We start from the raw sequence: 22,024 nt of genomic DNA, 5'->3' as shown, positions 1-22,024 counted from the left end.
AGATATGAATATCGTCACTTTATTCCATCAAGGTATTGTTCAGCTAGCTACTATTTGGCAAGCATCAAGCCAGGTACTGGTGAAATTATGGTGAACATGATAGATATAATTCATTTACTCATGGAACTTATCCTCTATCAGTGCGGCTCAGGTAGTCTTGAAGATGGGGGCATCCGTAATTGAATATCGAGGTGGTTAGGGAATAGAGAAATCTCAGGATACCTTCCCTGTGCCTGCTGGGAGAATTGTCTACTATAAGTTTCATTGATGTTGTTCTCATTTTCCAGGTTTTAAGGGTTGCCCTTGCAATTCTCATTTCCACCACCAACCTTCTTCTAGTCCCTCACCTCTAGGTTGCCTATAAACATGAACATTTTCAAAGCTATTTCACTGAAACTATATGAGCCTGGGTATGAATGTTTCCTGCCTGCCTTGCAATTTAAAAGGAAGAGTTTTCTGTCTTGGTTTGACCTTCTTTGTTAATTAACCTCTGAAACTGTCTATCTTCTCCAAAGTCTTTTTTTGGGAAGATGCTACTTTTGCCCTCTTTTTTTTTCCACAGACGTCAGAAGACATTTTGTCAACTTGAGCCCCTTCACTATTGCTGTGGTCTTACTTCTCAGTGCCTGTTTTGTCACCAGTTCTCTTGGTGAGTACTCTGTCAAATTTACTTACAGCCTTCACCCACTCTGACAAGAACAGTTAAAAAGCAAACAATTTTTCTGAAGGCTGAGTAGCATCTAAAAACTAGGTGACATGCTCCATGTATTCAAAAGATCAGATATTATTAAAAGCACACAATAAAAATCTAACCATGCGACACCAAAATATTAGCATGGTTCCTCACCAAATAAAATAAACTCACAGCAGAAAGATGAATTTTACTTAAAGATTAGAAATAATGTTGAGCTAAAAAATAGGAAAGAATACAAAGGAGGAGAAACTTCAGAATCATTAGAACAAAAGTGAATTTGGGAAACACATTAGTAAATTCAAATGCCAAAATTTATCTAAAAATGTATTGAGAGATGCCTGGTTGGTGGGACCACTGGATTCCTAAATAAAGGTAAAATAATGCCAAGGAGGCAACTGAGATCATCTATCATCTGGGGGTGGGAAGAGAGTACAAACAGGTTTATTTTATGGTAGAAAATAGCAGGAAAATATATCCATCTTAATTTTTATTTAAGTAGATAAGTTTCAGTCTAGTGTTTTTAAGATTTATGCTATTTTACATATTTGTATGAAATAAGGGTTAAATTTCTTACAACTAGTCTTTTCATCTTCATAAATTCTCTATTACCTTCTTTCTATCGACCTTATGGTTTTGGAGAAATGTAAAAAGTTCATCCCCATAACGTTCTGTAGAATCTTATTTAACTTGAAAACGCTTCATGGAAATTATATAAATTGCCACTATTAAGACTCTTCAACCATAAAATAAAGCTATTAAACATTATTGAGTTACTTGCCTTTACTGGTTATATAGCACTGCTTAATTTGAAACCAGTAATACTGATACTTATATTTGAATGACTGTGAAATAACGTTCTTCTATTTTACCATGTATAGAACTGGGATGGTTCTCAAATCTGAGTTTGAAGGATAAATAATTTATGTAAAAAATAATTTTTTACCTGCTTTTTGCGACCTTGGCCAGTGACTGTCTTAATCCATTGTTGCAGGAGGAACAACCAAGGAGCTGAGGCTAGTGGATGGTGAAAACAAATGTAGTGGGAGAGTGGAAGTGAAAGTCCAGGAGGAGTGGGGAACGGTGTGTAATAATGGCTGGAGCATGGAAGCGGTCTCTGTGATTTGTAACCAGCTGGGATGTCCAACTGCTATCAAAGCCACTGGATGGGCTAATTCCAGTGCAGGTTCTGGACGCATTTGGATGGATCATGTTTCTTGTCGTGGGAATGAGTCAGCTCTTTGGGACTGCAAACATGATGGATGGGGAAAGCATAGTAACTGTACTCACCAACAAGATGCTGGAGTGACTTGCTCAGGTAAGACTTGCATTAGTCAAAGCCTCAACACAAAATCCTTGGTGGGGAAGAAATATGCAGATGGGTTAAAACCTAGAATAAGCCATTTTCCTGTAAGCAATCTAGTTCCTGCATAAAAGTACTCAATCCATTGCTAGAAAACCACAAAACACAAGGGCATTTTTTTTTAAATGAAGATAATTCTGAACACGGTGATTAATGAGGAAGTGACTGGCTTCAATTTTATATGTGATCTTAGCCAAAAAGCCAAAAAGTGGTGGCTTAAATTTTATATTCAGTAAGCTTAATGTAACCTACTATTCCTATATCATAAAAATATCATGACATCTAAGTTATTTCCTTTTTCTCTTTCCCAGTGACTTGTTTTGATATGTTGACCCACAAATTATTACCCTTTTGTCCATTAACTGATAATCAACTTAGTGAACAAAAATCAACTATTTCTAGCTTTAATACATCATTTCTTGTTGTAGGAAGGATTCTTTGAAAGTATAATTGCTTGATCCAGTGTGCAGTGCTATTCATTTCATTTACGTTGTGGTTTTAATTTACAAAACATCTTCATATGTTTTATTGCAATTGACCCCACAATAACTGAGAAAGCCATGTGTCAGGACTTTCTGCTGGCAAATCCCAAGGGCACGTTTCTGACCCAATTCAGATTCCTGGGCTCCCCATTTCTCCTTGCTTGTTTCATTCTTTTTTGTTTGGAAACGAAGTCTCACTCTTGTCCCCCAGCCTGGAGTGCGATGGTACAATCTCGGCTCACTGCAACCTCCACCTCCCAGGTTCAAGTGATTCTCCGGCCTTAGCCTCCCGAGTAGCTGGGATTATAGGCACCTGCCACCACACCTGGCTAATTTTTGTATTTTTAGTAGAGACGGTGTTTCACCATGTTGGCCCGGCTGGTCTCCAACTCCTGACCTCAGGTGATCTGCCTGACTTGGCCTTCCAAAATGCTGGAATTACAGGCGTGAGCCACCATGATTGGCCTGTTTCATTAATTTTTTATGCAACCCTCTCACCTCCCAGCCTCTGTCTCTCCCAGAGGACCGACTATAGAAAGGACTTATCTCTGTCCAGGTATTGTGATGTGATAAGAGAAACACACAGTAGCATCTAGAAAAATGCTGAAATAAATTTTCCATAGCTAATATCCTATGATTTTGTGCAAGTTGTCAAATCTCTTTAAACTTCAGTCTCTGAGGACTCAATGATATAATACATGTAAAACTACTGGCATACTGTTTGGTAAGTAACAGGTGCTGAAGATCCTTATGGTTCTCTTGGTGACTCAGTTCTCTTTCTTCTTTCTCCTCTTCCTCTTCCGTCTCCTCCTTCTTTCCTCTTATTTTTAACCACTATGGGAGGTGTGAAATGGAGAATAACAAAAGTAACATCTACTGCAAAGTTTAAAATTATCATAAATTTTAGCAGGCTCTTATCATAATTATTGCTGTCTATAGAACGGGCTGTTTAGCTAAAACATCAGTGTAGTACTTTTAGCTCTTATTTTCTGTTGTTTTATAACTACCAGTGGAGTTAATCAATTTGCGTTTTGAAATTTATACACCTAAAGCTTTAGCTGGAGTCAAATTTAAATAAGTTGAGTCGAATTTATCTATTTCTATATAAAAAGTATTTACATCTATCCTAGTAATGGAAGGAAACAAAACAAAACAGAAAATTTAAAAACTTTAATCTGTAAATATTTTCCTTTGTAAGTAGATACAGATAAAAATCCTAATTGCTTCCTAGATTTTAACATACTAAAATTATCCACTGTGTGGAGCTGGGCAACATCCAAAATCAGGCACCATTTTAAGGACAACATCAAATCCCAAGTGTCCAGAGGAAACTTATTTTCTAAAATCACTTCTAAATGAATGTAACTTCTGAACTCTGGTCTTTTCTCTGCTCCAGATGGATCCGATTTGGAAATGAGGCTGACGAATGGAGGGAATATGTGCTCTGGAAGAATAGAGATCAAATTCCAAGGACAGTGGGGAACAGTGTGTGATGATAACTTCAGCATCGATCATGCATCTGTGGTTTGTAAACAACTTGAATGTGGAAGTGCTGTCAGTTTCTCTGGTTCAGCTAATTTTGGAGAAGGCTCTGGACCAATCTGGTTTGATGATCTTATATGCAACGGAAATGAGTCAGCTCTCTGGAACTGCAAACATCAAGGATGGAGAAAGCATAACTGTGATCATGCTGAGGATGCTGGAGTGATTTGCTCAAGTAAGGACTGATCTTGGCTCATTCGATTCTCCAGGAGAGGACAAAAGAAAGGGGTAATAAATCTTAAAAGCCTGAACTCTTAAGAACATAATGAAATCTGCTTCTTTTGTCACCACATTTTAACCTAACTTCAGGTTCCAGTCCTGATACCTGTGGACTTTTTACCTTACCTGAAATTAGGAGAAATAGGTTAGGGAAGAAGGGTGTATAGTGAAACTGAGATCCAGGTCATAAGAAAAGAAGACAGTGTTTAGGAAAAGCCCATAAAGAAAGGGAGAGACCGAAAAGAAAAAGGTTTGAAAAAGGAAGAAAGGAAGGGCTTTACTAGGAAATTTTGCACTATGAAGTTTTAAGACAAAACCACTCCAGTTATCATCTAATCCACAAAAGCCTCCTCATTAGCCTCATTAACCCACTCTTTCCCAAATCATTTTTCAAATTCACAGAAGCAAATCACTTTTTAAAAATCAATATTGGTTTCCCATTAAAATTTTATTTATACTGGATATGCATTGTATCTGTCTAGAGACTTTCACGTTGATACTCAGACTGGGGGCAGGTACAATGGTTTGTGTGTGCAGGGAACCACTCTTCGTTTTTCTGTTGAATTCTTAGTATAAAAGGAGATTGAGTGTGTCTTGAACCCCAGAGAACACTTAGGAAAATAAGAGTAAAAAAATCCCTATCTTCACCAGGTTTCTTTCTCTCTCTCTCTCTCTCTCTCTCTCTCTCTCTCTCTCTGTGCAAATAAATGAACTTCCATTCAAACTCATTTAAAACAAAGAGAATACTGGCTCACAAAACTGGGAAATTCAGAGGGTATAGTTAGCCTCATGCATAGTTGGATTCAGGTTCTTGAACAATGTCATCTGGGTTCTATCTCTTTCTGCATGTCTTGAACAGGCTTTTTCTTGTTGAACAATGTGATCAGCTATAGCCTGAACCACAATGAATGGAACTCCTACAAGAAAGATAGGTTTTGTTAGCTGAAGAATATGAAGAATTTGGAGTAGAAAAACCACAGACTATATCTTCCATTCTCTTTTACCCATCAAAATTTCTCTAGGCCCCCAGTTAGCACATGCTGAGGAATCACAATAAATAATATTGTGAGAATGAAAATGGAAACTGCCAGAGGAAAAAACCAGTTTAATTTATTACAGAATATTCTTCAGAATCAACGTCTATTCTTTGAAGAATATTGATTTGGGGAAGGTGAAAATTGTAGTACTGAAGCCTCCTTTCTCTTTGCTCTGCTTTTAAACTAAGGAAGTGGACACAACAGGTTCAGGTATACAACACAGGCTAGGTAGTATCAATGGAGAATGCAGTCAGAGGCAAAAGGGATTGCTAAGTATGGAGGCAAACTGAAGGATGCGGGTGCCAGTTAAACACGTGCGAATATATATTAACCAGAAAAAGTAAACAGTTCTAACAAGAACTCTGTGGTGGTCAAATAGCAGGTCTCTAGATGAAATTCAGTCCCTGGATCTCCTGTTAGAAACACTTCCTGTAGTATATGCTGTCTATACTGAGATGTCCATCTTCTTGCCTGATCCACTCCTCCTTCCATCTTGAATGATTTCCAGTGCTAGTACAGTACATCACAGTTTTCTCTGTCTCCACTTATATCTCTCCCGTTTTCCTTAACTCATCTTAGGTACAGCTATTTATAGTCTCATGTTCTTACTTCCCTATCGCAGACCTGTTGTGTATCTCTGTTACAGAGGGAGCAGATCTGAGCCTGAGACTGGTAGATGGAGTCACTGAATGTTCAGGAAGATTAGAAGTGAGATTCCAAGGAGAATGGGGGACAATATGTGATGACGGCTGGGACAGTCATGATGCTGCTGTGGCATGCAAGCAACTGGGATGTCCAACTGCTATCACCGCCATTGGTCGAGTTAACGCCAGTGAGGGATTCGGACACATCTGGCTTGACAGTGTTTCTTGCCAGGGACATGAACCTGCGGTCTGGCAATGTAAACACCATGAATGGGGAAAGCATTATTGCAATCACAATGAAGATGCTGGCGTAACATGTTCTGGTACGTTAAAACCAAAATCAAAACACTAAACAAAAAGAAAAGCAGAAAGAGAAAGTCCTGTGCTCCTTAGGAGTAGGAATAGATGTAAGAAGTAGAAATGCCTAGTAGATTCCTTGCTGGGAATTCCTTTATACTTGTAATCTTTGACATGTTCTTTATTCAACTAGTTTGGAGAGTTGTCTGACATCATTCTCTGTAATAATTACTCAGACTACTGTTATGGAGCACACTTCAAACTCAGAATCTACCTGGAGCTCAGAGAGACAAAATTTCATAGGAATCTCTTTGTAAAATTTTAAATTTACTTATTTTTTTAACTTTAAGTTCTGGGATACATGTGTTTAATGTGCAGGTTTGTTACATGGGTATACATGTGCCATGGTGGTCTGCTTCACATATCAACCTGTCATCTAGGTTTTAACCCCCCATGCATTAGGTACTTGTCCTAATGCTCTCTCTCCCCTTTCCCCCCACCCCCTGACAGGCCCCAGTGTGTGATGTTCCTTTTCCTGTGTCCATGTGTTCTCATTGTTCAATTCCCAGTTTTGAGTGAGAACATGAGGTGTTTGGTTTTCTGTTCTTGTGTTAGTTTGCTGAGGATGATGGTTTGTAGCTTTATCCATGTCCCTTCGAGGGACATAAACTCATTCTTTTTTATGGCTGCGTAGTATTCCATGGTGTATGTGTACCACATGTTCTTTATCCAGTCTATTATTGATGGGCATTTGGGTTGGTTCCAAGTCTTTGCTATTGTGAATAGTGCTGCAGTAAACATACATGTACATGTGTCTTTATAGTAGAAAGATTTATAATCCTTTGGGTGTATACCCAGTAATGGGATCGCTGGGTCAAATGGTATTTCTAGTTCTAGATCCTTAAGGAATCACCACACTGTCTTCCATAATGGTTGAACTAATTTACACTCCCACCAAACAGTGTAAAAGCATTCCTATTTCTCCACATCCTTGCCAACATCTGTTTCCACACTTTTTAATGATCGCGATTCTAACTGGTATGAGATGGTATCTCATTGTGGTTTTGATTTGCATTTCTCTAATGACCAGTGATGATGAGCTATTTTTCATATGTTTGTTGTCCACATAAATGCCTTGTTTTCAGAAGTATCTGTTCATATCCTTCACCCACTTTTTGAGAAATCTCTTTTAAAGCAGAATTGCTTATATCTTTCTGCCATTGACAATTTTTATCAACCCTTGAAACTACAGTCCCATTTCTAACAAAAATTTGTGGTGTATCTTATTGTTTCTTAAAAAGTCAGGAAATAAGTAAGCTATAATTTCTAGTGTATCAGTATCAGAGAAGAAAAAAGACAAAAAAATCCTCTGGAAGCTAACCTCCGTATGTATCGATGGTTTAAGTTTATGTTTCTTTTGCAGATGGATCAGATCTGGAGCTAAGACTTAGAGGTGGAGGCAGCCGCTGTGCTGGGACAGTTGAGGTGGAGATTCAGAGACTGTTAGGGAAGGTGTGTGACAGAGGCTGGGGACTGAAAGAAGCTGACGTGGTTTGCAGGCAGCTGGGATGTGGATCTGCACTCAAAACATCCTATCAAGTATACTCCAAAATCCAGGCAACAAACACGTGGCTGTTTCTAAGTAGCTGTAACGGAAATGAAACTTCTCTTTGGGACTGCAAGAACTGGCAATGGGGTGGACTTACCTGTGATCACTATGAAGAAGCCAAAATTACCTGCTCAGGTATGACTTTCAATCAACTTGTTAAGAAGAAGGGTGTAAATTTCCAGTACTGCCTTTAACATTGAAAAGAAACATTGGTCCTTATGACTAGATCATTCTCAAGAAACCAGAAAATATCTGCACAATTTCCACTGGGAGAGACAGATAAGTTTACAATTCACATTGCACTTTAGATAGAAGTGTTTGGGTTTTGCTCACTTTGGTTTTTGAGTAATTTTTAAATCAATAGAAGTATAAGAGATTAAGGAGGATTAAAATTTAAAAAAGAGAATTCAGTATTTCTTTCACAGGATGTCACCAAAAGATTTAAAAATAACCATGTTGGATAAACTGACATAACCTTCATCTCCCTCTATTGTACTGTGAAAGAATTGTCTTTTTTTTGAAAACCTGTGGATATTTCACTGCAACCTCTTTAAAAAGCTCAAAAATGAGTTGTAAACTGGTTGGGTTTGTGGATAATCTTTAGTATTTTATGCTAATTATATTTATACAAATGCTAACTTTGTTGAAAAGTGATGCTTTTAAAATAATTCTAAAGTAAATGTAACTTTTACTCTGCAACGGAAAGACTTTAGAAAACACAGTGTACAAGAAAACCATTAAATATGTAGAGACCTCACAGAATGGAAACTTGTACGTGTTGCATGTCCTCTAACCAACAGTATGGCTCCAGATACCTCCCAACCTAGGCATGCAGCGAGGGGCATTTCCCTGATGTTACAAATGGTGCTTACCTCTAGTTAAGTGGAAATTATCCTCCGATTGAAAAAAAGGCAATCATTTAAGATGTAAATTTGAATTGCTATATTACTTTTTAGAAAATATTCTTGACCTGGCAATATAATCAGATGGTTTAAACTTCAAAAGAAAAAAGTGTAAACTCTTCCCCCACTACTATCCAATTCTTTTCCTCACAGACAACTTATGTGGTTGGAATATTTATATATTATTTGAGATATTTCAGGTAAATACAAGAAAATACAAACAAATCTATATATAGCTATCATTTGCTTTCATTAGCCAAAGGGTGACATGTTGTATACATTGTTTTGTACCTTAAGTATTCACTTAGTAAAGTTTCTTGATCAAATTTCACATCAGTATTTAAAGAGCTGTCTGAAATTACTTCCATATCCATAACATTTCTTAGTATTTATTACTGTGTGTATTCATTTATTCTTTTAATTTATTTTACTTGACAAGATTAGCCATTTTCTTAGCTAATTTTTTTAAGAAAATCATTATTTGGATTTTAAAAAATTAATATTACCTTTGTTTGCTTTCGAATTCATTAAAATTTACTTTTCTTTCTAATAATTCTTTCAGATTTCCTAAAGTTTGATTTCTTTTTGGCCCCTAACTTCTTGAGTTGAGTCTTAAGTTTTATTTCTTCTGCTTTACTAATATAAATATTTTAGTTTATAGGTTTTTCTTCTAAATTTATAATGGTTTGTATATTTTCCTATTAATTGTATTTTACATTGATTAGCATTAAGTTCTGCTGTATGTAAAAGAGAAACAAATAATAGTGGCTAAAGAAAGACAGTGTTTACTTTTTCTCATTTAAAATTAGTCAAATAGGTAAGCAGTTTAAGGCTGTTTTGGTGTCTCTGTTGTCACCAAGAAACATCCAGAATAGATTTGCTGAAGTGATTATCAAACGCTACTGGACAGGAAGGATGAGCCACCCCACAGCTCAGAGAGTTCCTTGGAAAGCCAATCTAGTAGACGACGTGCGGGCCTCTGAGAAGGTATCTTCTGTCCACTCTCCTTCATGGGCCCTAGTGTTGCTCTCAGGGTAGTTCTTCCTGGCACATTATTCTTCACAGTTACCTCCAAGTTTGGTTTGGAGAGTATCTCTATCTAAGGACAGCACACCTTTTACAATCCACCTTCTGCTAATATTGTTTTAGGGACCTTTGGATTACTTTAAAGATTGACTAATCAAGGGCTGATGTCAGCTACTCTCAAATTCAACAAAAAAGTTCTTTACAAGGTTACTAAGCTTCTAGTCTACTTGCTTTATAACCCAATGCCATCTGAAAGGAACTATAGTCCAAGAGCATATAAATATACTTTGATCTATGCTATGACCAGCCCTTCTCTTTAATTATTGACCACTGCCTTAAGGCCATTTGAAACTGTGGGTTTGGGAGGAAGGACAAGACTAAATTCCATCTTTGCCAGTGGACTCATTGCCTTTGTATCTGGAGCATCAGTTTTATCTTCTGATAAGGCTATAGTTTTACCACCATCTCAATTTGGGGGATAGGATACTTAGAGTTTTATCTTCAATTTTTCAATTCCAAATTATGGGACTCTTGATTAACTATGTACAACACCTGCAGGCAGACTATAGCACCTTATAAAATTGATATTTCTCCTCCCATTTCTGCTTGCATTCTGACTACTGTAGTCTGAATTCATCTTTCTTGTAAATGCTAAAAGTGGCAAGAAGAATACGCGTCATGCAAATATTCTGATTTTTTTGTAGTTTTGTTTCTTGTACTTTGCCCAATAAATTCTGCATTTTTTAAGCATCAGTGAGCACACGGTTTTCTTTTCAAAGTGAGGTTTGCCCAAACATTTTACCATGTGTAAGACTCATTAGCTTTTTAGCCTCTCATACCTGAGTCATTAATCCATTCTGCCCATCAACTCCATTCAACCACACCCATATTTTAGGTTGCATTACTAGAATCCCTTACTTACGGTAACATGTTCTAAATTATTCAGGATTCTATTCAGATGTGTATAATAGAAATCATAAATAATATAAATTTGCAACTTAATATGGGCTCCGTACTTTACAGAGCTGTATTTTTGTTTGCTATTTGCCATGTGCACTTTTTATTTCCTTTTGCAAACTCCTTTGTTATATTTCTTTAGGTTTTGGAAGTTCTTCTACTTATGTTGGGGGCCTTGGTTTTTAGCTTTTTACATGTTTTGTTAGTAATATAGTTTATACTTTTGTTTCTTGATTTACTTGATACTTTCAATGATGACATACTGATACTGTCTCTGTCAATGATGACATGCTGTCTCTTTCAATAATGGACATGCTTTCTCTGTGCCTGCCAAATTCAAGCTACGAATTTGATAATCTGTTTAAATTCTTTAACTTTTATATAACACAGGGCTATATAGCTGAAAAGAACCAGAAGAATTCAACTAAGCAGGAGAATTGGAAACAATTTAAGATAAATTGTTGACAGAAAAAGGTCTAGGAAATTTTGGTCATAAAATTACTTTGAATCTCAGACATTTTGTTTGTGATGTCTGTGTATGTACTAGAGAGGACATCTGACCTTAAGAAACAGTTCATCTGAGCTATGCTGTATTTCAACTTAGGATTGAGAAATAATTCTGAGATTATGATGATCTATACTTCTTCAGAGTCTGAAAAGCATTAGATGTTGAAAATACATTAATGCTTCTTTAAATCATAATTGCATATTTTATTTATCACTAAACAAAAGGAAGTAATTCTAGTTAATTATATCTCTAATTATGTTAAAGCTCTTTGTAGATCTCTTCATCTTTCTAGAGAAAGAAAGGAAAACAGATTCAGTTACCTATGCCAGGGGAAAAGTTGTTGATAATGGCACTAAATCCAGGTGCAAAAATTTACTTAATGGCTTTTATGTAAAAACACAGTCAGAGATTTAGCAGAAAAAAATCAATTAAAGGGATAAATTTCCAATATTCTAACCATGTCTAAAGAGTAATAATACAAGCAAAGCGACCCATAGGATAGATTAACATGTTACTAGCAGATTCATGAAATAAAGGCTGAGGATGGAGTCTCCAAGTCACTTTCTGAGTAGGAGAATTTGTCCTCTGCCCTGACTCAAATATGTTAGGACAAAGAAAACAAGAGGATATTTATAGAAGGGACTTTTTTTCAATTGCTTAATGAGTTTTCACAATGGAAAACAAAATATTTGTTTTTTTGTTTTTTTCTTTTTAACTGGTTTTCTTTTGCTTTATTTTGTTCAAGATGGATCCAAACAAAAGAGTAAGAAGTTACAACAAACCAGAATTTGACTTGATCTAGGAAATTGCTTTTACTTAAAGATTTAGGGCTGTCCAAAAGGAGTTGGGATCATATGAATACTAGTTAATGATATCTTAGAGAAATTTCATGCTTGAATAAAGATTCAAAAAGAAGAAATGAAAGACCATCCCACTCAAGGGTCATAAACTATTTGCGTTGTAGAGGTGTTGTTTGCTTTAAACTCTGACCTATGTTTAGAAAGTAACATGTTTTTCATCTCAAATTTGGATAGGAATTTGCTTTGTGCAGATTTAATGGATAATTGGTGAAATTTTGACATGCTGAGATATTCTATATTGCTGTAGTACAAAATACGGTCATATTCAAAACATTTTCTAAGACATTTTAGTATCAGGTGAAAGGTTTATGAGAGATGAAAGTAAATCAGAGTATGTAGATTGGCATGGGCTGACGGTGTATCTGTATAATGGTGATAGTAACATCAAGAGATTACAAAAATTGTTGATATTCGATAGCAGATATCTATAAAGGACTTAAGACCTTTAGAAGGCCTCATTTTCAACTGAATTTTCTTTTTTTATTTTAAAATACTTTAAGTTCTAGGGTACATGTGCACAATGTGCAGGTTTGTTACATATGTATACATGTGCCATCTTGGTGTGCTGCACCCATTAACTCGTCGTTTACATTAGGTATATCTCCTAATGCTATCCCTCACCCCTCCCCCGACCCCACGACAGGCCCCAGTGTGTGATGTTCCTCTTCCTGTGTCCAAGTGTTCTCATTGTTCAATTCCCACCTATGAGTGAGAACATGCGGTGTTTGGTTTTCTGTTCTTGCGATAGTTTGCTGACAATGATGGTTTCCAGCTGAATCCATGTTCCTACAAAGGACAGGAACTCATCCTTTTTTATGGCTGCATGGTACTCCATGGTGTATATGTCACATTTTCTTAATCCAGTCTGTCATTGATGGACATTTGGGTTGGTTCCAAGTCTTTGCTATTGTGAATAGTACCGCAATAAACATACGTGTGCATGTGTCTTTATAGCAGCATGATTTATAATCCTTTGGGTATATACCCAGTAAAGGGATGGCTGGGTCAAATGGTATTTCTGGTTCTAGATCCTTGAGGAATCACCACACTGTCTTCCACAATGGTTGAACTGTTTACAGTCCCACCAAGAGTATAAAAGTGTTCCTGTTTCTCCACATCCTCTCCAGCACCTGTTGTTTCCTGACTTTTTAATGATCACCATTCTAACTGGTGTGAGATGGTATCTCATTGTGGTTTTGATTTGCATTTCTCTGATGGCTAGCGATGATGAGCATTTTTTCATGTGTCTGTTGGCTGCATAAATGTCTTCTTTTGAGAAGTGTCTGTTCATATCATTTGCCCACTTTTTGATGGGCTTATTTCTTGTAAATTTGTTTGAGTTCTTTGTAGGTTCTGCATATTAGCCCTTTGTCAGATGAGTAGATTGCAAAAATTTTCTCCCATTCTGTAGGTTGACTGTTCAATCTGATGATAGTTTCTTTTGCTGTGCAGAAGCTCTTTAGTTTAATTAGATACCATTTGTCAATTTTGGCTTTTGTTGCCATTGCTTTTGGTGTTTTAGACATGAAGTCCTTGCCCATGCCTATGTCCTGAATGATATTGCCTAGGTTTTCTTTTAGAGTTTTTATGGTTTTAGGTCTAACATTTAAGTCTCTAATCCATCTAGAATTAATTTTTGTATAAGGTGTAAGGAAAGGATCCAGTTTCAGCTTTCTACTTATGGCTAGCCAGTTTTCCTAGCACCACTTATTAAATAGGGAATCCTTTCTCCATTTCTTGTTTTTGTCAGGTTTGTCAAAGATCAGATGGTTGTAGATGTGTGGTATTATTTCTGAGGGCTCTGCATTGTTCCATTGGTCTATATCTCTGTTTTGGTACCAGTACCATGCTGTTTTGGTTACTGTAGCCCTGTAGTATAGTTTGAAGTCAGTAGTGTGCTGCCTCCAGCTTTGTTCTTTTGGCTTAGGATTGTCTTGGCAATGCGGAGTCTTTTTTGGTTCCATATGAAGTTTAAAGTAGTTTTTTCCAATTCTGTGAAGGAAAGTCTTTGGTAGCTTGATGGGGATGGCATTGAATCTATAAATTACCTTGGGCAGTATGGCCATTTTCACAATATTGATTCTTCCTATCCATGAGCATGGAATGATCCTCCATTTGTTTGTGTCCTCTTTAATTCATTGAGCAGTGGTTTGTAGTTCTCCTTGAAGAGGTTGTTCACATCCCTTGTAAGTTGGATTCCTAGGTATTTTATTCTCTTTGAAGCAATTGTGAATGGGAGTTCACTCATGATTTGTCTCTCTGTTTGTCTGTTATTGGTGTATAGGAATGCTTGTGATTTTTGCACATTCATTTTGTATCCTGAGACTTTGCTGAAGTTGCTTATGAGCTTAAGGAGATTTTGGGCTGAGACGATGGGGTTTTCTAAATATACAATCATGTCATCTGCAAACAGGGACAATTTGACTTCCTCTTTTCCTAATTGAATACCCTTTATTTCTTTCTCTTGCTTGATTGCCGTGGCCAGAACTTCCAAAACTATGTTGAATAAGAGTGGTGAGAGAGGGCATCCCTGTCTTGTGCCAGTTTTCAAGGGGAATGCTTCCAGTTCCTTTATTTCTTTTAAAGAATGAGTTTAAAGACATAGTTTGTATTTCTTAAGTACTTTATATTGTGTCTGAGTATTTTCAAAGAAACTCACTTATCTTGATGGTTGTGTTCCTTAACTTGACAAAGAGCATCTTCATAATATAAATTCCATTTATTATTTCTGGTGTGTCTTTTCTTTATATTTTAAATTTCAGCTACAGTAAGTTACTTATAATTCTTCAGTGACTCCATGCTATTTAATGAGTATATTCCTTAAAGGTTTTTTCACCCACTCTGTATTTGGCAAACTCCTCATCTTTTTTCAAGATCCAGTTTAGATCTATGGTATTCTCTCCTACGAAGTCTAAAACAGAGCAGATGGCTCCTTTATTTGTTAGTTTTATGTCTAATATATATTTCTATTTTTGGATTCATCACTATTAAAATATGTATATCTTGTAGTGAACTGTGTTCGTGGAGGAGAAGGCTGTTAGTGATAAATTGAATAGCTTTGAAAAGAAGTAGCTTTTTCCTAGGTACATAAAGTAGGGAAATACATTTTAAGTAGAGAGAAAAGTTTCTACAGAGGCACAGAAGTATGAAAATTATGGCATGCCCAAGCATCTTTAGACTGGAGCATCAAATTTGGTTGATAAGATAATAGATATTAAAGCTTTTAAGGTAACAGCATACTATTTTAAAGTGTACTAAAGAAATAGTGTTTATCACCTCTCCTTAATTTTAATAGCTGGATGAAATTAGGGAATCTGTAAAAGCTGTTTGTGCTGCAGTTTGCTCAGAAGAAAAATGGGAGTGGTAATAGGGCCTACCTCACAGGAATTACACAGTGAGCTATAAGTACATGTTAGCTAATATGATGATGATGATTATTTTTAGTATTATCTATCTTCACTGACAGACTAAACTCTGTGGCAGCCTTTTTAACCCACCCATCATCAGATGCCTAAAATAGTCAGACAACGTTATAGGTTGTTATGTCATAGGTCGTTACACTGATACTTTTGGATTAATTACTGCATGCATGATTATTACAGAAATCATAAGAAAGTATGTAAGGGATCATTGCATAAATTTTAAGGAAACATTAAGTTAGCTAAAGAAAAAACATCACATGAAAATATTTGAAATTTATTAATATATTTATAATCATGGCATAAATTTCTTGGAAAAAAGACTTAGAAGCAAGGAAACAATTTAGGAAGCTATTGTAGAGGTCTGCATGACAGATGATGACAAATCACTTTACGGCAATAGCAATAAATATGCAGAAGAAGAAATATGCTGGAGGACCAAGAGATATGGTGGTTTTCTACATGTGTAATGTTTCATGAGGGTCAGCACTGTAGGCTCTGGAATATACTGTCTGGCTTCAAATTCTGTCCTCTTACTAATTCTGTAGTAATTTGTTGTGTTACCTTAGCAAATTACCACATCTCTCCTCTCTATGTTTCAGATTCCTTGTCTGTAAAATCAGAATTATATTAACAATTGTCTCCTAAGGCAATCTTAAGGATTAAATGAAATAATGTTTGTTAAATGCTTATTGGAATGCCATATATATAATATAATAGATGCTCACGTAATATTCACTGCTATCATTATTACCATTATTTGTGGTGAGATAAAGTGGTGGTTCAATTTTAGGTGATTCTAATTTGGTCTGCATATCATTAATTAAATAAAGCATATAGTGGGCTTGTCATACAATAATTCATTCAACTTTGAATATTTTAAGTTCCACATGTCTAAGCAGATATGTTTGTGGATCTAAAATTAAAGAAAAAAGTATGGATGAAAATATATTTATTGGCAGTTGAGACATGTCCATTGAGCAGATGAGAAGGTTACGGACAGAACCTTGACTCAAGGAATACATGAAATGTTTTGATAAAGCAGTGTCAGAAAGAATGGAGGAGAAAATGGTGCAAAGAAGGGTCACGTATACCAAATGTAACAGACATCAAAAGGAAGAAGTCTGATGTTCATTTTGAAAATGAGAAGTATATTGAAAAGCTTTACATAGAACAATTCAAAAAGGTTGAGCAGACCCCAGATTGCAGTGCATGCAGGAATGAGTGCAAGACTAAGAGATAGCGATAGTAGATACACATTGTTTGTGGTCTCTGATGTTATTATGAATAAAGTAAGCAAAATGTTGGAAGAACAGAGTTATCATTGCTTCTGGGGATGGTTGGCTGCGCAAGGTGAAGTCCCAGAATTCTCTCAGATGGATGAGTTCAGTTAGGAATAGGGAGGACTAGAATTATCCATACCCAACTTAAGGCAGAAAAGCCAAGACAAACAAGTGTAGGAAATCACTGAGCACCCTGGTCTCCATTTCCCACTCCACACCACCTTCCTCACCCTCATCATGAATGGAAATCTGGGAATCATATTATCTCTCACTGAAATAATATTTATTTTTCAGCCCACAGGGAACCCAGACTGGTTGGAGGAGACATTCCCTGTTCTGGACGCGTTGAAGTGAAGCATGGTGACACATGGGGCTCCGTCTGTGATTCGGACTTCTCTCTGGAAGCTGCCAGCGTTCTATGTAGGGAATTACAGTGTGGCACAGTCGTCTCTATCCTGGGGGGAGCTCACTTTGGAGAGGGAAATGGACAGATCTGGGCTGAAGAATTCCAGTGTGAGGGACATGAGTCCCATCTTTCACTCTGCCCAGTAGCACCCCGCCCAGAAGGAACTTGTAGCCACAGCAGGGATGTTGGAGTAGTCTGCTCAAGTAAGACCCAGAAAACATCTTTAGTTGGTTCTCATACTGTGAAAGGGACGGGGTTAGGGAATCATAGCTGTCTTTTTCTAAAGCCCTGTCTCCTTCCAGGATACACAGAAATTCGCTTGGTGAATGGCAAGACCCCATGTGAGGGCAGAGTGGAGCTCAAAACGCTTGGTGCCTGGGGATGCCTCTGCAACTCTCACTGGGACATAGAAGATGCCCACGTTCTTTGCCAGCAGCTTAAATGTGGAGTTGCCCTTTCTACCCCAGGAGGAGCACATTTTGGAAAAGGAAATGGTCAGGTCTGGAGGCATATGTTTCACTGCACTGGGACTGAGCAGCACATGGGAGATTGTCCTGTAACTGCTCTGGGTGCTTCACTATGTCCTTCAGGGCAAGTGGCCTCTGTAATTTGCTCAGGTAAGAGGATGAGGGGCAGCCAGTGATGAGTCTTAAGAGAAGGTGTACATAGGGTTGAAGAACAAAAGTGAAATGCAGTGATCCATTTTGAAGGGTCATGAAAAGAATGAATACTAATTCATGCTTCGGAGTATTAACCTCATTTGTCTTTCAGAGGGTGAGCAAACCTAATTTTGATGGACTTTATAGTTATCCAGTGCTTACTATGTGCCAAGCCCATCTCAAAGGACCTGATTTATTCCAAACTTGTTGACCATCCACCTTCCCCTCTCTCTCTAAGCTATGTTTGTCCTCAACTCATCCATATAACATTTCGTCTGACTCCCCTAACCTTTTGTATCTTGTATGACTGAGTACTTTGGTGTTTGCAGGAAACCAGTCGCAAACACTGTCCTCATGCAATTCATCATCTCTGGGCCCAACAAGGCCTACCATTCCAGAAGAAAGTGCTGTGGCCTGCATAGGTGAGACTCTGTGACAAATCTATGAAAATATTAATAACAAGCAGAATGCTTGTTATTAATATTTTCATTTCTCTTTGCAGAGAGTGGTCAACTTCGCTTGGTAAATGGAGGAGGTCGCTGTGCTGGGAGAGTAGAGATTTATCATGAGGGCTCCTGGGGCACCATCTGTGATGACAGCTGGGACCTGAGTGATGCCCATGTGGTGTGCAGACAGCTGGGCTGTGGAGAGGCCATTAATGCCACTGGTTCTGCTCATTTTGGAGAAGGAACAGGGCCCATCTGGCTGGATGAGATGAAATGCAATGGAAAAGAATCCCGCATTTGGCAGTGCCATTCACATGGCTGGGGGCAGCAAAACTGCAGGCACAAGGAGGATGCAGGAGTTATCTGCTCAGGTAAATTTTGCATATTACCTCTGGTCACAATTACATAGAGAAAGGACTGAGAGAGGGTAGTGAGGGGTATTAATCTTAAAGATTTTCCTGAAAAGTAGGTCCAAAAGGAACTATTGTGGGAGTCAGGACAACAGAAGTCTGGGTTTGATGTGCTGGTGGTACTTCATGAGCAAGGTAGTGTAACATTGTAAAGAGAAAAGACCAGAAATGGTCTTGTATATCATGAAAATGACAACAAAGTTCATAATGAAGGTTTTTAATAAATATATTTTGGGCTGGATATTAGATAGTGATCCAATGGCAACCCTTGATAATTACAGTGTTAATAAACAAGTAGATTTAAAGGGATAAGAAGAAATACGTATGTTGCATCATTCTACAGAAAAAAAGATAATTATCATGCCCAAGCAATTTTTCATGGCAGGTAAATGAGACTTACTTGTCATAGAAACAAAAATTAGCGTGAGGTTACTGCCCTTGCTTTGTATACACGGTGAGTTTTAGAAAACATTCTGAAATTTTAAAATGTACTATTTCATAATATATTGGGGGAAACAGAACTATGATTCAGTAACAAGGAAGTGAAAAACTCTGTATCCCAGAAGTGATTTATTCGTATTTTAATGACATAAATCTGGTAGAAGACATGCATAGCAAAACTGTGAAGTGTCAGCAAATGAACTATGTCATTTTGAGAGATGTACACAGAACATTGATTTTAGTGCCTGAGTGTCTAACAATTTTAACTATCAAAGACAGCTGCAAAAAAAAAAAAAAAAGAATATTTTTGGGAAAAAATCCAAACTATGTAATTGAAAAAGGCTCTGAGCCTTTGAGTTCTGGAAAGTCTGTTAGAATCATTGAGGGCAATCTGAAGAGGTCTCTGAGTCCAAAATCTAAGACTAAAACACCTATAATGCATTTATAGAATAAATAAAATATTTTAATAATATCTATGAAATCATCTAGAAGCTACTAACGAATTATTAGTAACTGACATATTGTACTATTGTACCTATTTTTAAAGCCATTCTTACATCAAGGTAAAGGGAAGGAGTCTCTGAATCTTCAGAAAAGATGCAAAACTACTAATTCTATGTTTCACTGCAGAGTTCATGTCTCTCAGATTGACCAGTGAAGCCAGCAGAGAGGCCTGTGCGGGGCGTCTAGAAGTTTTTTACAACGGAGCTTGGGGCAGCGTTGGCAGGAGTAGCATGTCTGAAACCACTGTGGGTGTGGTGTGCAGGCAGCTGGGCTGTGCAGACAAAGGGAAAATCAACCCTGCATCTTTAGACAAGGCCATGTCCATTCCCATGTGGGTGGACAATGTTCAGTGTCCAAAAGGACCTGACACGCTGTGGCAGTGCCCATCATCTCCATGGGAGAAGAGACTGGCCAGGCCCTTGGAGGAGACCTGGATCACATGTGACAGTGAGTATCCATTGACCCATATGAAAATTCCATTCCGCAGTCCCACTATCATCTTCTGATAAGGGACATTGGATTTTATTTTCCTATTCTCACACTGGCTTAAGTTGTTAGATCGAATTAAGCAAGAATGGGTAACTTGTGGGTAATATCTGTTCTACCTGGATGGTGTAATTGGTTTTATTTAATTTGGCCTGTAGATATTCAAGATCAGCTTTTATTATTCTAAAGAGTATCATACTCCCCATGGTTGGCTTGAAAGATTTATTCAGTTGCTTTCTCTGAGGAGAAGAGAATATGTGATTTAATATTTGACTGTTGAGTGGTTTACCTTACCTTCCAATTTTTGTTTCAAATATTATCTTGTTACACTAATATAAGGAGAAAAGCAGTCAGAAATCAGAAAGATCAATTCTGAGGTATTTCCACATTCTACAGGTTTTTTTTTTTTTTTTTTTTTTTTTGAGACTGAGTTTTGCTCTTGTTCCCCAGGCTGGAGTGCAATGGTGTGATCTTGGCTCACTGCAACCTCTGCCTTCCAGGTTCAAGCGATTCTCCTGCCTCAGCCTCCCGAGTAGCTGGCTGGGATTACAAGCATGAGCCACCACGCCCAGCTAATTTTGTATTTTTAGTTGAGCCGGGGTTTCCCCATGTTGGTCAGACTGGTCTCAAACTTTTGACCTCAGGTAATCTGCCTGCCTTGGCCTCCCAAAGTGCTGGGATTACAGGCGTGAGCCACTGTGCCTGGCCTCTACATCTTCTTAAACTGTGAGATTTCTGTCAACCTGCCAATCTCCCAAGATCTTGCCTATTTGAAAGAACTTGACATCACATATTTATAATGTTAACTTTAATCATTTAACATTTACTGGGTCACATTATGTATATTATGTGCAGGATGAAATATACCTAGTTGGCTGTAATGACAAGTCCTCTTATAAAAGATAAATTTTGTAAAAATTAAATTTTAAAATGCACATTCAGTAAAATTTTAAATAGTTTTTTTTTTTTTTTAAGTTTCAAATCTTTTTTTTCACCTATGAACTCTTGGAAACTTTTAGAAGTCTTAAAAATAGGCTACATGTCTCTGATTTTTCAGACAAGATAAGACTACAAGAAGGACCCACTTCCTGTTCTGGACGTGTGGAGATCTGGCATGGAGGTTCCTGGGGGACAGTGTGTGATGACTCCTGGGACTTGAACGATGCTCAAGTGGTGTGTCAACAACTTGGCTGTGGTCCAGCTTTGAAAGCATTCAAAGAAGCAGAGTTTGGTCAGGGGACTGGACCCATATGGCTCAATGAAGTGAAGTGCAAAGGGAATGAGTCTTCCTTGTGGGATTGTCCTGCCAGACGCTGGGGCCACAGTGAGTGTGGACATAAGGAAGACGCTGCAGTGAATTGCACAGGTAAGTGCCAGAAGCCTGGATTGAGCTTGGAATCTCTGGCAGCAAAGAGGGGTTGGGCAGTGACATGCGTTGTGTAAAAACCGGACTTATCAACACAGGGATCTGGTGGGGATTGTCATTAGAGAATCATAATGTCTCTACTGAAAGAATGATGAAAACAGTTGTTATACGTTGGCCTTCACCAAGGAGACACATACAACCTATATCCCCTGTGCAGAGGAAGAAAGACTAGACGACTCTAGTTTTAGGTGGGAAAGAGTCATTTACTTGGTTGAGAGGTACTAAGGGATCAGACAAGGAAATAAAAATGTTTGTTCTATATATCACGCAAAGAATTAAGCCCTCTCTCTCTCTTTTCTCCTACAGATACTTCAGCGCGCAAAACCTCACGGAAAGCCACAACAGGTATATCTTGGAGTTTGTGATGATAAGACCAATTATCTGCATACATAGAATTTTTCTTTTTT

General features: G+C 37.6%; 1 protein-coding gene across 2 annotated transcripts in view; it reads left to right on the top strand.

Annotated features, from left to right (window-relative positions):
* CD163 (CD163 molecule) overlaps nt 1–22,024 on the top strand; it is a 34,675-nt gene that overhangs the window by 774 nt on the left and 11,877 nt on the right. For both annotated transcript variants that reach the window (XM_011983071.1, XM_011983070.1), the window contains exons 2-13: nt 563–649; nt 1,686–2,009; nt 3,933–4,253; nt 5,981–6,301; nt 7,699–8,019; nt 17,134–17,448; nt 17,548–17,862; nt 18,234–18,326; nt 18,407–18,721; nt 19,832–20,152; nt 21,249–21,557; nt 21,924–21,962. In XM_011983071.1, coding sequence (XP_011838461.1) covers nt 563–649; nt 1,686–2,009; nt 3,933–4,253; nt 5,981–6,301; nt 7,699–8,019; nt 17,134–17,448; nt 17,548–17,862; nt 18,234–18,326; nt 18,407–18,721; nt 19,832–20,152; nt 21,249–21,557; nt 21,924–21,962 — 3,081 coding nt within the window. The remainder of the gene's footprint in view (nt 1–562; nt 650–1,685; nt 2,010–3,932; nt 4,254–5,980; nt 6,302–7,698; nt 8,020–17,133; nt 17,449–17,547; nt 17,863–18,233; nt 18,327–18,406; nt 18,722–19,831; nt 20,153–21,248; nt 21,558–21,923; nt 21,963–22,024) is intronic.

This window comes from Mandrillus leucophaeus, unplaced genomic scaffold (assembly GCF_000951045.1).
Source record: "Mandrillus leucophaeus isolate KB7577 unplaced genomic scaffold, Mleu.le_1.0 Scaffold245, whole genome shotgun sequence".
Lineage (NCBI taxonomy): Eukaryota > Metazoa > Chordata > Mammalia > Primates > Cercopithecidae > Mandrillus > Mandrillus leucophaeus.
This window is presented reverse-complemented; position numbering and strand designations above follow the sequence as displayed.